Genomic DNA, 18,136 nt, shown 5'->3' with positions numbered 1-18,136 from the left:
AACCTATTTTGAGACCTGACAACTAGCCCAGTATTTAAAGTACATGGTATATAGTACAGCCAGCCTTTGCTTTACATAAATTCACATTACACATTTCGACTTTATGTAAGAATTCTGAAAGAAATCTCCATTCCAAAAAAACCCCATCTATGTTAATATTACTGTATAGTACTGTGCCCTCTCACACTCGGCTCCTGCCAATCTACTTGGCACTCTGTGGCCTCCTTGCCTCAAAAAACAAACCAAAACCTTAAGAAAACCTTCCAAATGAGAGCAGAACAGATGTGAGGCCGGGGGCTCAGCTTGAGACCTCTGGTGCCAAGAGGAGATCCTTGCCCCCCTGCACACCCGCCTGTGTCCAGCCTGTGTGTCTGGTGTCTGTCCCCAAGCCCTGCGTGTCTGCCTTCCTCTCGTCTGTGTCCAGGTCTAGCCTCTGTGTGTCTGTCTCCCTTCCCCCTTGCACGTTCTCCCTCTTGCTTCTGGCCAGGCCCGGCCTGCCCCTCCTCCTGCCCTGGCCCCCTCCCTCTAAAGGTACTTCCTCCCTCCTTCCCCATCTGTGGGCAAGTTCACATTACATAAAAATGACTTTACATAGAGGCCCTGTGGAACAGTCCACTTACATAAAGCAAGAACTATCTGTATATCACTTAACTCATTTAAACTTCCTCAATATTTAAACTACATTGGTCTGCTATGCTGTATGCTGCCTGCACGTTAGATTTTTTTTACATGTAATTCTAATACCTGATCACTTATATCCATGAAAATCTTTCTGAGCTGAGAACAGGTCCTCCAACCAGTCTTTCACATGAGAAATGTATTTGTTGGGAGTTAGGCCATCTCCACTTTCTCGAACTATAAACACGAGTTAAGAAGCAAGCATGGCTTTCCACCAGACATGAAAACACGGGGCTAAAAGTCTCGAGCATCCTCTTTGGGAATGTTGCCCACTGACACTAGAAGAAAGTGCTGACCGCTCTGCCCCTGTAGCTCAGGCCTCCGGGAGTCCGTGTGGTTAAAAACATTAGAAGCATGTGAGTAAAGCGTTCTGGTGGTGGGTCTCCCTGAGGCTGGGAAGGTGCACTTCCTGATGTTTTGGCTTATGCCAAAGCCAGTATCTCATCAAATATTTGCTCTCAAAATCTCTTCTAGGCTCAGAATGTGTCCTAGGAGGGAAGTCATAGACAAGAGAAAATCGTTTCCCCATGTTTAAAGGGCTTCCCTCCAGTATGAACCCCATAAGGTCGAACAAGATTCTACTTGTCATTGAAATTTTTCCCACATTCATCGTATGCTGGGGGTTCACTCTGGCTGTGAGGTAAGTAAAGGCTTTATGGCATGCTTTTTCCTGAGGGCATTCACAGGATATCTTTGCAGTAAGAGTTTCCTGAAGTATAAGTCTTCCCCTATTGCTGAAGGCTTTCTCACATCCTCTGTGGGACTGAGAAACTGCCTCAGCATGAAGACTTTACATTCAAATGGTTTCACTCTGGTATCTGATAAGGATATACTTTTCATTGAAGGCTTTCCCACAATAATTTCTTTCCAGGGGTTTATTCTACAGTGAACTCTCTGATGTCTTATAAAGGCCTCCTTCTCAATTGAAGGCTTTGCCACATTCACGGGGTTTTACTCCTTTATAAGCTTCTTGATATCCAAAAAGGACACTGATTTTCAGTGAAGGATTGCCACTCATTACATTCAAAAGGTTTACTTCCAGTATGAGTTTTCAAATGCTTATTAAGCCTTCCTTGGTGGCTGAAGATTATCCCACACTCATTATATTCACAGCCTTTTATATCTGTATGAGTTGTCTGATGGCTGATAAGGTATTCTTTCAGTCTGAAAGATTTCCCACATCTATTGCATTGAAAGAGTTTCCTTCCACTGGGAATTATCTGAAAAATTCTGCTTGTCATTCAAGGTTTTCCTACATTCCTTCAATTTAAAGAGTTTCTCTTCAATATGAGTATCCTGTGATCCTATGAGTTGAAGTAATCCTTCTGCTTGAAGGCTTTTCCACATTCATACCATCCCAAAGGTTCATTCTGACATGAATGCTCCGACGGATGATAAGGGTTTGCTTCTTCCTGAATGCATTTCCCCATTCATTACACTCGAAAGATTTCTCTCCAGTATGAATTCTCTGATGCACACTAAGGTGATGATATAGACTGAACGTTTTTCCCACATTCATTACATTCAAAAGGTTTCATTCCAGGATGAATTCTTGGATGTCTACCAAGAATTTGCTTCTTACTGAACTACTTTCTACATTCGCTATATTCAAAATCATTTTTCTCCAGTATGAGTTCTCTGACTGCTTTTAAGGTGATCCTTCACTCTGAAGGCTTTCCTGTATTCATTACATTCTAAGAGTTTCACTCCAGTATGAATTCTCTGATGGCTATTAGGATTCAGCCTGTCATTGAAGGCTTTTCCTTATTCAATACATTCAAAGGGTTTTACTGCAGTATGGATTCTCTGATGCCTACTAAGGCTCCCCCTGTGACTGAAGGCTTTCTCACATTTATTACATTCAAAAGGTTTCTCCCCTGTATGAGTTCTCTGATGCATTTTAAGATGATCCTTCATCCTGAAGGCTTTCCCACATTCGTTACATTGAAAGGGTCTCAGGCCAATATGAATTCTCTGATGTCTAGAAAGGTTCTGCCTGACACTGAAGGCTTTTCCACATTCATTACATTCAAAAGGTTTCTCTCCAGTGTGAGTCCTCTGATGGCTTTGAAGATAGCGCTTCTCCCTGAAGGATTTCCCACATTCTTTACATTCAAAGAGTTTCACTCTAGTGGGAATTTCCTGATGTCTAATAAGGGTTTCCTTCTCACATTTACTGAGTTCAATGGGTTTCTCTCCAGAATGAATTTGCTGACATTCAGTGAGGTTTGACCTTTTGTCAAAAGCTCTTCCACATTCATTAAATTCATAGAGCTCTTCACCAGGTATATGATATTTAATGGCATCTGAGTGGTAGATGAAAAATTTCCTGCCTATGTTACACTTAGGAAGTTTCTTCCCTGAGAAGAATCTGTTACACTGAATTTTATCTGAACAGTTTCTCAGGCTCTTTGCAAGTATATTATATTTATAGAGACTTTTTCCCATAGCAGCTCTTTCTTGGGCAAAACAGACTGGCCCCAGACTAACATGTCTCACCAAAGAATTCTTTTCTGGCACATTCCCCTGACAAGATGATCCTTCATGAGGGACGGTTAATTGGGGGCACTCTCCATCCTGGGGACCTTTCTGGCTCTTTAACTTGACCAAACACGTCCTGGATTCTCCCATATTAGGACACCAGGGACTGTTCCATGGTCCTCTTTCCGTGGCTGATGCTCCCAGGCAAGTTCCCTGAGTCAGAGCCGAGCCCTGGTTTTCATACCTGCTCTTTTGATTAAACAAATCTAAAAGAAATAAATATGTGTCAGAAACACAGAAAACAGAAAAGTGTGTCATAAATTCCTTGAGGAGGGACTATTTATTTTTAAACAAAAAATGCTGCAATCGAGAATATCCCTATTGCCTCCAGGATCAAATACAAAATTGGGTTTGGTGTTCAAAGTTCTTCATCACCTCGACCCTCCTGCCTTTCCAGTCTTCTTACACCTTACTCCCCACATACCCTCTTTGATTCCGTGACAGGGGCCCCTGGCTGTTCCGCATCTCAGCTCTGGGCACCCTCCCAGGGAGCCTCCAGACTTGGAGTGCGCTCCCTCCCCCACTCTGACTCCTTCCCCCACCCTGACCTCCCTGGCTTCCTTTAACTTTCAACTAAAGTTCTCCTTTCTACAGGAAGACTTCCCCAACCCCTGGAATGAAGACTCCAGGGCCTTTCCCGTCAATCATTCCCTACACAGCTCCTCTGCATATATTTGTTTGAGTGTTGTCTCTCCCATTGGACTATAAGCTCCCTAAGTTTGGGGACTGTCTTTTGCTTCCTTTTGTGTCCCCAGCCCTTAGCATGGTGCTTGGCACATAGCAGGCACTTAATAAACGCTTACTGATTGATTGAGCACATGAAAGTTTGGTATTCACAACATATGGACAATCACACAAAGGTGTGTATATCATCACATATATGTCTGTATATACATATATACATACACATATATATTGTGTCTTTTCAGTTGTGACCCCATTTAGAGTTTTCTTGGCAAGTACTGGAATGGTTTGCCATTTCCTTCTCCAGCTCATTTTTACTAATGAGGAACCAAGGCAAACAGGGTTAAGTGACTTGCCCAGGGTCACACTGCTACTAAGTGTCTGAGGCTGGATTTGAACTTATCAGAATGAGTCTTCCTGATTCCAAGCCCAGTACGCTATCGACTGTACCACCTAGCTGATATCTATCTGTTTGTCTCTCTGTACACACACACACACACACACACACACACACACACACACACACACACTTCGTAAAAGAAGAACTGCAAACTACTAGTCACTACAGGAAGGAATGCTCCAACTTACTAATAACAGGAGAAATACAAAGCAAAACACCGGCAAATTGGCAACAATGATAAAAGATGGGAATAATCAATGCTGGAGAGACTGTGGGAAGATAGGCACACTAATGCATTGTTGAAGGAGCTGTGGTACGGTACAAACATTTTGGAAAGTAATTTGGAATTATGCTAATAAAATGAACAAAATGTCTATACCTTTGACTCAGAGATGGCTTATATCCCAAGGAGGTCAATGAAAAAAGAAAGTCCCCTTACATCGAAATATTTATAGCACCACTTTTTGTGGTGACAAAAAATTGGAAACAAAGTGGATGCCCATCAATTGGGGAATGGCCATGAATGTAACAGAATATTACTGTGCTATAAGAAACAATTAATTGGACGAGTATAAAGAACTATAGAAATATTTACATGATCTGAAGCAAGTAAACAGGGCTAAGAAAACAGCATACACAATAACTACAACAATGTGAATGGACAGATCACAAAAAACAAACAAGAAAAAATGCTCAAAGTGAATGTTGTAAAAATACCCAGAGGCCACTATGAAGAGATCTAAGAAGACATCCCAACTTTACTCCTCTGTAGAGGTGGGAGGTCAAGAGGTCTGTTAAATTGCATATATTGTCAGACTTTTTGATGTATACATTGGTTTTGCTACCTTTTTTTCCCCTTTTCATTTTTTATTTAAAATATCATTTATGTTTTGCATGACTTCATTTGTATAATGGGTATAATGTTGCTTGACTTCTCAATGGGAGGGAGAGAATTTGGAAATGAAAATTTAAAAATGAATGTTTAAAAAAATTATTTGTTATGGGGGATGGTTCTCTCAGAAAGGGAAAGGGAAGAGGTACTAGAAGAAATTCTGGGAGTATAATAAACAAAGGCTGCCAATAAAATTCCATTTTTAAAAATTCTCCCCCTCAAATCTACTTGTCATTGATTGAAAAAACAAACACATCAGTGGAAAAGACTAGATAAGAATAAATTAGAAACAAACTAAAAACAAAGTGTCCTATAAAACACAAAAGCAAAAATTCCTTGAGGAAGAACTCATTTGTCCAAAAATTCTAGGAAACCTGAAAAGAGGCTGGACAAAAATTAGAATTAGCTCAACATCTTATGCAACATAACAAATAAGTTAAAATGGATATTCAGGAAGAGGGAGAAAAAAGATGGGTTATTATTATCTGAATATTAAAGAACACGTCATAAAAAAATTCAGAACAGAACTAGATCAGGTAAGTAACTACTATGGCTAAGAGGAGAATTCTCAACCTTGAAAGGAAGGACAGAGATGATCACAAAAGATACTCTAGATAATTGTGATTACATGATATTTAAGAGCTTTTGCCCTAATAAAAATCAATGCAAGTAGGATAAGAAGAAAAAGTGGTTAACTGGAGTAACAAAAAACCCCTTTGCATTAAATATTTCCAATAAGGGTCTTCTCTCAAATATAAGGAAATATGTACCCGCAATATTAAATACCGAGAGTCACTCTCAAGTGAATAATGGTCAAATGACATGCACAATATTTCTAGAGTCCTGCTACTTGAATGACCAGCTGAGCTTCCAGATGTATGGACTCCATCAGCCTACTTGTCATTCCCTCACCTGGCCAACGGTCTCTGGGAACTTCCCCCTCAGCTATCCAGGGTGCTTCTCCTCTTTCTAACTGGGAGACCACATATGGTTTTGAAAATGGAAGCCCTCGTCCTGGGGACAGAAATGGGAAAGGATTGGAGAAATTCCTCTCAAAAGCCCAATCCTAATCTGTCCTGCCCTACAGGAAAATAGAAGGGGAAGGGATAAGAGAAGGGGGGTGGAGATTGAAGGAAAGGCAGACTAGGGGAAGGGGTATTCAGAATGCATGCCATCTTAGGATGGGGGGGAAGGGCGAGATAGGGTGGAAATGTGAAACTCAAAATCTTGTGGAAGTAAATGTTGAAAACTAAAAATAAATAAATTTATTAAAAAAAAAAAAGTCCAATCCTAGCCTCTTCCTCTTCATGGAAAAGAGGAAATCTAGGAAGGTGCAGAGGATGGTACAATGGACCTCTCACCAACATCCACTTGTTTTCTGTACAAATTATCTGATTTGGGGTAAGAAAGAAAATTATTTAATTTGATGCATGGTGTGTTAAAAGAGTAGGATCTTTTCACATCTTTAGGTGACTGCCCTGACACTTTACCAAGAATCTCTCACTTAATGGTTAGGGTTAAGAGTGTAGGAAAACTCCTACCTCAGGGCCAGCATAGTCAAGTTACAGGATTTCTACCTGTATAAAAGCAAAGAATTTGTGCCTGAAAATATCCAATCTTCAGGGTCCAATGGACTTTGGATTCTTCCTACCTTATAAGTATATGTGAATATCCCTACACAGTCAACAAAAACCAAGAGATATTCTTCATAGCCCTCACAGCTATTGGAAATGACACAGCAAGGATAGCTCAGCGGGCAGATGGGGAGTCACAGGGTGACTGTGCTTACCCACAGAGACCAGGTTCTCATAGTTCTCCAGCATCACGTCCTTATATAGATCCCTTTGAGCAGGGCTCAGGCATTTCCACTCCTCCAATGAGAAGTCCACAGCTACATCCCTGAATGTCACTGGATTCTGAAACATCAAACACATTCCTTCTTAGCCAGGGACCATGTCTTTCACAGTCCAAAGAAAACTAATGGAGTTAGCAGTGTGTAGAGGTGGGGAAGGGATCTCAAAGTACTTCCTGTACTGACTACTCAATACTGACTATTTGTTAGTTCTGAGTTGTTAGAAGAAGCTGTAGAAGAAACAATGTACTTGATGAGAGTACTTGAAAAGAGAGTACTTGAAAAGGATATGAAGGAGATGGAGGTGATGTGGAGGTAAGGACCTGAAGAGAGGGACTCTAGGAGAAGGAAAAGAAGGCAGTGGGTAGGGGGGACTGTTAAGTCACCCAACTGGTAAAATTGGAGTTTGTCCAAAACAGAAGACAAAGATGGGGAAGTTGGGTGTTGCCATCAAATTAGGATTGGCAGCTAAGCGGCAGAATAAATAGAGTGCCACTCTTAGACACTTACGCGTTCTGTGACCCTGGACCAGTCACTTAACCCTGTTCATCTCAGTTTGTCATCTATAAAATGATCTCGAGAAGGAAATGGAAAGCCACTCCAGTATCTTGGCCAACAAAATTCCAAAATGGGGTCATGGAGAGTTGGATATGACTGAAACAACTCAACAACAACAAAATCAAGCTAGAAAGAGGCTGCTGAGCTGTCTAGCTCTTAAAGAGATACTAAGGAGTCAAGGCATAAACACCCTCAACTAGTTCAAAAGACTAAGCTGAGAGCAGGGAAAATTTGGCATTGACTTGAATCGACTTTGTGAAGTTTGTACTTCTTCCACAGCCAAGCCTCTGCCATCTATGTTCAAAGAGCTGACTGGTTTCCCTCCTACAGAAGGTGAAGGGACCTGAGGACTGCCTGTACAGATTCCCATTTGAAAGAGACAGAGAAGTGTCCCTGAATGGAAAAGGCATCAAGGAATAAACAAAAGAAAGCGAGGTGGCAGAAAAGGTAAAGAAAATCATTCTGGGAAGTCCAGCTACCACATTGGATGTCAGAATTAGGATGTTAATGTTCCTGACAGACTATGATAAAATTGAATGTGGCTAAATATAAAGCTTGACACTTGGGTTCAACAAATCCACTCCAGAAGTCATGACTCCCAGATTCTGTGAACTCTCTGTAATCCATTGGAATGGTTAAAATATTCTAGCAGAGAATACCCAAGGCTGAGGGCTATGCATGAGACTTGGATGGGCTAAGGCCTTTCAGGAGAATGGAAATGAAATGATATTTCAGAAAACAGAATCTTAACTTACCTGGTACTTGGTGGTCAGCAACCCAGAAGTACTTCTTCCTGTTAGACTCCTGTCCTGGGCAAAGGCAGGAGCTTTAGAAGGCTGAACTAGGAGAGGGAGAGAAGTCATGAAGGTGACCAATACCTCCTTAGAGCTCCCAAACAAAGTCTTCACCAGCACCTTAGAGTCAGTCCCTCACCCCTTCTGCCAAACCAATCGTACACTCTGGTTACCTCCTCCAACAACTTCTCCTCCCCTCTCCCTGAATTGCCAAATGGTTCTGAAGAATTCTAGAAACTGTGTTTAGACTAGGAAAGCTACAGATCCATGCCACTTTCAACAGGCTCCTCACCGGCAACCTGTTGATATACTCCATGACATTCTGGCCAAATTCTTTTCATCACCCTGAAGCCAAAATTCCCACCCTAAATTCCCCTTGGATGTGACCCTTCTTCTGACGCTACTGAGATCAAGGATGACAAGATCCAATTGGAACTGTCTTATCACCCCTCTGATTCCTTTCAGATGCCTCTGTATTTTCACTTTCATTTTCTTCCTCCCTTCCTGTCCAGTCCCAAAGCTGGAGGTATCCCTCCCTCCCCTATCCTGCTCAGGTTAGTGCCTCCTGCATCTGGACTTGTGCCTCTTCTGGGGACTGGAATCTAGCATGGGATGGGTTGAGCAGATTTGGAAAAGGCCTGAATCCCTAGAACCCAAAGCAGATGTCAACAGGTCAATGCAGTTCAAAGAGTAAACCTTTCCTTGAGAGAACATGGGCTGCTTGAGTGCAAACACTCTTCCCCACCCAGTGGGTGCTTGATAAATGCTTGCTGATTGAGGGAATGGTTGAAGGTTCTAGGAGAGTAGCCAGAGGATCTCTCCATGGTCACACCCTATTTGATATTTATATCACATTTTCATGAAGGTAAATGAAGAAGAGGGCAGCTGGTGGCACAGTGGATAGAGCGCCAGGCCTGGAGTCAGGAAGACCTGAGTTCAAATATGGCCTCAGACACTTACCAGCTATGTGACAAGGGCAAGTCACTTAACCCTGTTTGCCTCAGTTTCCTTATCTGTAAAACGAACTGGAGAAGGAAATGGCAAACCACTCCAGTATCTCTGCCAAGAAAAACCCAAATGGGGTCATGGAGAGTCGGACACAACTAAGGCTGATTGAATAATAAAAAAGGAGGAATATTTGTCAAATTTGATGACACACAGTTAAGACTCACACTAGGGAAGAAAGAATCTACCTCCTAAAAATCTCAGCAGGCCCAACCTTTTGGGACAAAGTTAGTGGGGAAAACCAGAAAATTCTATACTTTGGTTAAAAAAAAATCAACTTTATACATTTGGGATAGGAATACAGGGCACGAAAATAGTTTCTGTGAAAAAAACCTTGGGATTTTTGTGGATTCTAAGTCTAGTATGTGTCAAGAAAGTGACATGGCAGCCAAAAATAGCAGCTGCTTTCACAGGCTGAATTGCAAAGCAGAGTATGGTGATGGAGGGCTCCTGAGACTGGTATGGAAGTGGTCAGAAAGCTAAACTCAGAGCCTGAGCAAGGCAGGGAGCAGGATGGCCAGGTAGCCAACAAGGGTTGGCATTGCTTTAAATGGTAGGGAAACAAAGGCAAAAACAGGGTCCCTGTCCTCAGTGAGCTTATATTCAAATGGGAAAATGATGTGCAAACAACTATGTACATGTGAGGAGATGTATATACACACACATATGTGTGGTATAAATGGCAGATGATGTCAAGATAGAAGAGGTCGGCAGTGCAGGAACCTGGAAAAGGCTCCTTAGAGAAGAAGGGATTTGAGTTAAGTCTTGAAGGAAGCCAGGAAGGCAAAAGGCAGAAGCAGAGGAATACACTCCATGCACGAGGGAGAGCCAGTGAAAAAGCACGGGGCTGAGAGAGGGAACACTGGTTGGGAGGAGTAGCAGGGAGGCCAGCGGGGCTGGGTCCCAGAGTCAAAAGATGACTGGAAAGATTAGGAGGGGCCAGGTGGTGAAGGGCATTAAAGGGCAAAGTGCACTTGACGTTTGATCCTCAAGGTAACAGGGAGCCACAGGTACCCAAAGCACTATACATTGAGAGGGAGAAAACAAAAGAAAATTAGCAGTTGGGGTACTTGTAAATGTGGCTCCTTTTGTCCCTGGATCGTTCTTTAATATAACTTTCCTTGAGTTGTCAGTTTTCTTTTCAATCATGACAGGCAGATTCTTCTCTCCCAATCATTCTATCAGCACCAATCAAGGATCCCCAAGAGGGAGCTCAGTGGTACAGTGCATAGAGCATGGGGCTTAGAGTAGGGAAGACCCAAGTTCAAATTTAGCTTCAGACATTTAGTAGAATCCTGGGCAAGTCACTTAACCCTTGTTTGCCTCAGTTTCCTCAACTGTAAAGTGGGGATCATAACAGCACCTGCCTCCCAGGGTTGCTGTGAGGATCAACTGAGATAATATTTGTAAAGTGCTCAGCACTTTGCTGAAACCTCACAAGATATCTTGGGGTGTACTGGCTAGATTTATTTTTTAAAGACCTTGCCTTAAACCCAAATCACTCTGGTTCTCATTGATTGGCCAATAATAGATCCTCACCCGAGCCTCATTTGGTCATTGTTTGGGCTCTGATGGCTCACAGTGAGTGTAAAGAGCAATTGTTTCTGTTTTGGCCAGAAACCCTGAGGGTCTTCCCTTCCCAAATTGTTGTTGTTTTTTTTTAAAACTAAGTAAAAGAAGGCCTTCTTTGCCTCATTTCTTACCTAGCCTGAATCGCTGAATGGGCATTGCCTCGGACAAAATGGGACCTGGGCAAGACCGTAGCTTAAAAAGGCCTAGGTTCCCCCGGCATCCTGGGCCATCTCCAGCCATCCTGATCCGTATCTTGCCGTTGGGCCCAGACAGCTCCAGAGGAAAGAGTGAGGCTGGTGACTTTGCAGGGCCCTCCCTCATGGAAATCCAATTCACTTGCGAGTCATGGCATTGCCTTCCCAATGTCATGGTCCTCCTCGAGAATGAAGGACAAACAGCAGCAGCACAGTACTGGCACACAGTAGGTGCTTAACAAATGCCTGTTCCTGTCCTGACCACTATGTTCCAGGCACCAAGCAGGGCGCCAAGGACACCACACTCCCTGCCTTACAGGAGCTTAAGATTGGAGGAGGCAAACTACATAGAGATAAGAACCAAGGGCAGCAGAGGGACAAAAGGAAAGGTCTAAGAATGAAAGTGTCAAAAACCAAAAGATTCCGGGGGACAGAGATGACCTGTGAGTCCCTTCCAGGCATGGGCACAGCCAGAGCAAAGGCCCAGGGAAGGAAGAAAGGAACATGGCAGCAACTGAGGCGGAACTCTAGATGGCAGAAAGAGAAGCGATGTCTGAGGATGGACAGGTGGACGGGGGCCAGGTTGTAATGGGCTTTAAGGGAGAGCTCCCCCTTCACCCGCCCACCTGTCCTTCTCCTTCCCTTCCGGAATACTCACCTGTCTCCTTAGACATTCGGGCCAGATGCTCTACTCCTCCACTTCCCGCAGTCCACACGCTACTAGAATCAGAGAGCAAAGTGAAGACAGAAAGAATCCACTGATCACCTCCTGAAAGAAAAGCCCCAGGAATACCATAACAAAAAGCTAGAGCTCTGACGGCATCCAGAAAAAAGCAGTACAAGTACAAAAGAACCACTCTCAGGGTCACACAAGACATGCCGGCTTCTACTAACAACCAGAGGAGATCTTGGAACATAATACAGACAGTTCTTTCTTCACATAAATTTGCCTGCAAAGCTGACTTCCCAGCAGGTGGGCAGCAGGACCCCTCCCTGGGCCTGGGCTCTGGCCCCGGCTCCTAGCAGGCTGCATCGGGGTGGTGGTGGTGGGTCAGTAGCAGCAGCAGCAGCGCTGGTGCAGCACCTTGCCGGGGGTCCTCAGCTTTCCAGGGACTGAAGCTACCCCACTGTGGGGGTGGGGGGACTCCAGGCACTATAGCTGCTCAGGCTTTGGGGCCATGCAGAGCCCTGATGGGGGAGGGGTAGGTCTGTAGAATGGTCCACTTACATTAATTAAGAACTGTCTGTATCCCCAAAGGCAAAAGAGAGAGAGACTTGTAACCAAGAATAACTTACCCGCAAAGCTAAGCTTAATGCTACAGGGGAACAAAAACAAACCTTTAACGTAATAGAGAATGGTCAAGTATTTCTGATGAAAGCCTGGGGGTGAGTCAAAACTTTGAAATACAAATACAATAGTCCAGAGGAATCTAGAAGACATGAGGCTTCTTCCTGAGCCAGTGGAGGGTGTTACACATGACGGTGTGGTGTGGAAGAAGGAAGGAATTCACCCTTCGGAAACTTAATGTTTTCAAAGGATACTAAGAGTTAGTTTTGTTCTGAGGATTTGAAGAGAGTAAAGAGAAGGGAGGGTAGAAGGAGGAACATGCTAACAGAGGAAGGGGGAAGACGGGTAGAACTGATCATTTCTCATAATGGGGGTGGCTGAGAGTAGCTGAGTAGAGAAATATGGAGAAGTCAGCGAGCGGACAACAGACGAGTCTCATGCTGAACTAAAAGGGACCCAGGAGAGATGCACACGTACACGCACATTCAAACCACACACATGCACACGCACACGCACGCACACACCAGAGTACCAACACATCAAACTCCACAAGGAAAGCAGGGAAGAGAGGGGGGAGAGTGAGGACAGCATCAGGGAGGGCAGAGTCTCAAGCAAACAAACTTTCTGATGCTGAAGGGGGTACAGAAAGGGGAAGAACAGAAATGAAAAGAATTGGAATTCAGCAGCTGGGGAGTGGCCGAAACAGCGTATCACTACAACGGAGCGTGACGGTGCACAGTAGGGTGATGAAAAAGACGGCTGCGGAGAATTCTGGGAAGTATGAACTGATGTCAGAGAACACTTTCTGCAAAGAAAGCAGCATTATAAAAAAAAATAAAAAAATAACTTCCAAAGACTTAAGAATGTGGACCGCAGGACCTGTGAGAGAGAGGTGACGGACTCAAGGTCAGAAAGAGTTCTCCATTTTGGGCCATGGCTGCTGGGTAGACATGTTGTGCTGGACTATGTTTAACTGATAAAAGGGGTCCCCCCACTTGCTTTTTAATGAAGGGAGGGATTTAAGGGAAAATTCAACAATAGTGAAAAGACAGTTCAGAATGAAGCACAGACATGCTGAAAAGTTGTAAAAGTAACATGGAATATTTTCTGTACTTTAAAAAAAATTAAAAGTATGAAATAGTAATTCCTGCTTTTATACCCAATCACCTTTTTGTGCTCTGCTGGGTATGGGGAAATACTCTCTCTTTTTCAGTGTATAAGCTCAGAATAAAAAAGAAAATGTAAAAATCCTAAGCAGTGAATTTTTCTTACACATCATTAAAGAGCACTCTGGGATTTGGACCATTTAGCCAGCTTTGAATCCATCACCTTGATCACCACCTGCCGATTATCTGGTCCCCATCTGTCAAGAAGAGGAGGAAATGTTTAACAAAGGTTTTGGTAAATCAAAGTCAATTTTACTTTCAGCATTTTTCTGATCGACCAGCTCAGTGATCCCGTTAAGAAAGGAATTCTTGACGATGTCAGGCCAGCTCTTAGGACGCATGCCTGAATTTCCTAAAAAGGTTCATTAAATAAACACTGCTTGAATAATTCCTTCTAGAATCTTCCCAGGACTCAAAGACAAACTCACACATTCCTTCCACGCGTGTTTAGCAGGAACTCTCAGCAAACCCCTCCATGAACAAGGCAGCATCAACATCTGTGTCCTGGGCCATGTAGGACTCAAGACTTCATGTATCAGTCCAACAAGAGACTGTGTGGGGGTCAGTCGCCCAAGGCCCTAAAACTCTCTCATGGGACCAGTAATGGACTGATTTCCTCAGAACAGGCATTCCCATCTGCTTTGCTGCTGTACTCTAAGGACCTTGGACCTTTTCATCTGACTTGTGGCTGAAACCCACGTGAAACTGAGACAGAACAGGAGCTTTTTTGCCATTTGTATCTATAGTATTTCGCACATATATAGTAAGCACACAATATTGACTTTTTCATTCATTCATTCACTCACTTACTCATTTGATTCATTCCTTCACTGTGTGATGAATTTGGGTGGTCAGAACCTCTCACCCGCAGCCACCCATGAAGAGATGGAGATGTTGCTGCCACCTCTCCACAGGCCCACTCCCATTTACACACGGGCACACGCGGACATGCAGGCAGACATACGCCCCACAAACACTCAGCGAATCACCTGCATATACTCATCACAAGGATCCATTGCGTCCTGCCTAGGAAGTGTAACTGAAACAGGACATGGCTGGCCTCGAATCAGCAAGATAGAAAGACGTGGGAGAGACTTGGGATCAGCATTTGAACTCCTGCTCAGTCTGGACCACTGGCCCCTGAGGTCTTGAGCTGGATGGGACCCAAAGGCCATCCACTTTAGCACTTTCATTTTACAGATGAGAAGACTGAGGCCAGAGAGGTCAAGTGACTTGTCCCAGATCACAGGAGGAGTCAGTATTAGTGGGGATATTTGAACCCAGGTCCAGGGCTCTTTCCCCACTGTCACTGTGGCAGAAGGCTTGCTAAGACCCCAGAGTCAGTACCTGCCAGGATGAAGGAGACAAGCACCCCAGACCTGGGCCATGAGGCTGGGTCGTCAAAGGGCCAGGGAAGACAGAAGCAGTGGACACTGTCACAGGCTGTCATAGCAGACAGTAGGGCCTCAAACAGTCCTTAAAGGCCCCCCCCGAGACAGCCCTGAAGGGCACACAAGGCAAACTGCATATACCTGAATCAGATCCTGCAAAGAGTGAGGCTATTTCAGGAAAAGCCAGGGAAGAAGAGAGAAATGGATGATGAAGAAAATGACAATGACAGGCTCAGGAACATCCTTTCAAGGATGAGTCACAGAGACAGAGCCAGAGATCCCCCTGGGCACCCAGAGAGGACAACCGGAGGTCCGTCACAACTGCTAGAGCCTGAAGGGCAAAGGGTCAGGGGCCTAGTAGACATGACAACATCACCACCAGTAGTGGCTGCGATGAACTAACCCTCAGATTGAGACAGACATGAGTTGTGGGACACAGCAAAGCTCTGCATGTGCTTCTCACAATGACCCTTATTTCTGAAAATGGTTATCTTTTATTTCTCATTATTGGAGTAAAAGTCTGGGGATACTGATGGTAACACTGAAAACAAAGGAGAGGAGAAAAGAGTGTCAGTGAATCTCTGTAACAAGGCAGAAAGAAGACAGCAGAAGCATATTTGGATAACAATGATGGAATCACCATGCTAAGTTTTAATTACATAAAAAGCAAGACACAATGTACAAAGTTAAAAAAAAAGTTTCATGCTTTCATATACCATCTCTTTTTCATTATACTTTGCATCTTGAACTATCCAGGTTTGTTGACATTTAAATCAATATAAGAAAAAAGAAAATTTATGTAAAATATACAAAAGAAGGGAACTCTGTGTCCCCAGCATCATCAGGAGGCCTCCTGGGAGGCCTCACCCACAGGAGCTGGACAGAAGGGAGCAAAGGTCCCAGACAGGGAATGAGAGAACCAAAGAGGCCCAATCCAGTGTGCCATGAGGAGGAGGTCCCCCAGACTGTTTGCTGGGCAGCCAGGCCTTCCCAGATGGTCCCTGTGAGGCAGAGGATGCTATCAGATCCCAGGTGCAGAGGAACACACAGCAAACAGCCTGCATCTGCTCACCAAGATCTTCCCCGCTGGAGCCTGTGCCCCCCATTATCTCAGGGGTACCTGCCACTTCTCAGCGGCATCTGGAGAAGACGGAGACACCAGGAAGTACTGCTGTATCTGAAGGATCTCAACAATTGTGGGAAGATGTTGGCGAAGCAAAGGGCCCAGTGGCTGGAAGATGCTGGCCTGAAGCCCCCAGTTAATCAATGCTAGTTCTTAGAGCATCTGTCAAGTATGTGGGTCACCTAGGGTGTCAACAGCAGAAATGACCGAAGAAGGATGCGTGGGGCTTGTCAGCTGGAACAGCCAAAGAAGATTTCTGGGCTAAGACTTTCCTAGGATTTGTTTGCCATGACCAACAGTCTGGAAAGCATCATCTTTATGGTGATCATCACTGAGATGTCCTGTGACCTCTCTCATGGGAACATGGTTCAGAAGAATTAAAAGCAACCAACTCATTTACAGCTGAGAAAACTAAGGCCCAGACTGGATAAGGGCTAACCTGAAGTCACATGGATAGCAGACCCAGGGCTGAACCCAGGTTTTTTGGTTTCAAAGCTACTCCTTTTCCCAACACATCACACTGCTCTGTTGAGAAAATGGCCCCTAAGTTGGGTCCTGAAGGAAAGGAGGGCTATCGAGGGGAAATAGTGGAGATTAGTGGGAACAGAGCTTTCTGGTTGGCAGTAGCAGGACACAAGCTGAGAGGGGAGGCTGTGGTCACTTGGGGGACAGCTTGGAATGCCTGACAATGGGGAGACAATGAAGACGTTGGCAAATGAATACATGCTGGATGGTGAGGAATAGTAACCGGGGACTCATGCAGACACGGCTTCAGTATTCCAGACAAGAAATCAGAGAGTTGGAATGAAGAGGTTCGGCAGAGGTGACAGGTGTCATTTCAAGCACGGGCAAGGGCACTGACCAACAGAGGGCAGGAGAGCAACTGGAAACAGTCATTAATTCACCCGGAATACTGCGAACTGCCTTGGGCGGGCTCAGATCCTATTAGGGGAAAGGGCTGGGGCTCAGAGAGTCTGCAGAGAAAAGCCACACTGCAGGAGGAGAAAGGAAGCTCTGCGGACTGTAGGAACCGACACATCAGGACGGGAGGGAGAGGAAAGAAGACTGACTCCCCTCGTCCCTGCCAGTCAGGACCCCTTTCTCCGTCCTCATGAGGAGGATCGCAGAGTATGAACGTTTGTGCCAGGGCGATTTCTCCAGCAGAGACATCCCAGTCGGGCAGCCCGGGTCTGCAGCAGCCCCGGGGTGCAGGGTCTCCCCGCCACAGCCAAGGTCGGGGCAGCCGGGGGGCTCCACGCCCCCACGGGCCGGGGCTCAGCCCCTCCCCCCCTCCCCCCGCTCCCGCTCCCCTCCCCCCTCCGCCCAGCCAATTGTCCGTCTGTTCTCAGCAAGGCCCCTGACGCCCCACCCCAGACCTACCTTCAGGATCCCCAAAGTCCGCTTTCCTTTTCAGATGCCACCCACAAGGTCAATGACCGGCCTTCGCGCAAGCTCAGTCTCATCCCCCCGCTGTCAGTTTCAGGTTATGCTGTCCCGTTAGCCAGCCTTTGCGCATGCTCAGTCTCATTCCCTCACCCTCAGTTTCAGGTTACACTCCGTCCAGTTAGCCAGCCTCTGCGCATGCTCAGTCTCACGACTACCCTTGTATTCCCCCGCCCACCTTCGGACAAATGGGTTGGTGTACCCAGTGCGCATGCCCCGTCTCCCCGCCAGGATTCTCGCCCCTCGGGGGGCCGTGCTCCCCTAGACGGCTCCCTCCTCCGTCTCAGGCTCACACCACCCCCCTACCCCTCACGCTCCCGGAGCCCGATCTCTCCGCCAATCAGAGGCCAGGCCTGCCTTTCCGCCCCGCCCCCCGGTCTCCTGCGCTCACTTGGCTCGGGTCCCTCGGTGGCCCCCAGAGAGGAAGCCGGCCTGCCTCCTCTCGCCGTCTTCCCACCTTCTTGTGTCCGGCCCCGGCGGCTGGCGCTCCTGCGCTGTCTGCCGCGGCCAGAAGGGGGCGCGCGATCGGCCTGGAGGGAAGCTCCGCCTGCGGCC

At 45.5% G+C, this 18,136-nt stretch overlaps 1 protein-coding gene across 2 annotated transcripts; it reads right to left on the bottom strand.

Annotated features, from left to right (window-relative positions):
• Nucleotides 1–544: 544 nt before the first annotated feature.
• Nucleotides 545–12,096, bottom strand: LOC114041548 (zinc finger protein 383-like). Of its 2 annotated transcripts, XM_027860061.1 has the most exons (5): nt 11,829–12,096; nt 8,361–8,446; nt 6,985–7,111; nt 6,108–6,209; nt 545–3,425 (listed from the first exon to the last, which is right to left on the bottom strand). In XM_027860061.1, exons 1-5 carry the CDS (start codon nt 12,085–12,087, stop codon nt 2,443–2,445), a joined length of 1,557 nt encoding a protein of 518 aa, XP_027715862.1. In that variant the 5' UTR covers nt 12,088–12,096; the 3' UTR covers nt 545–2,442. The 2 variants fall into 2 exon arrangements, with proteins under 2 accessions (XP_027715862.1, XP_027715861.1); XM_027860060.1 differs by lacking the exon at nt 6,108–6,209.
• Nucleotides 12,097–18,136: the final 6,040 nt, after the last annotated feature.

This window comes from Vombatus ursinus, unplaced genomic scaffold (genome assembly GCF_900497805.2).
Source record: "Vombatus ursinus unplaced genomic scaffold, bare-nosed wombat genome assembly UNPS02014175.1, whole genome shotgun sequence".
In the NCBI taxonomy this organism is placed as follows: Eukaryota; Metazoa; Chordata; class Mammalia; order Diprotodontia; family Vombatidae; genus Vombatus; species Vombatus ursinus.
This window is presented reverse-complemented; position numbering and strand designations above follow the sequence as displayed.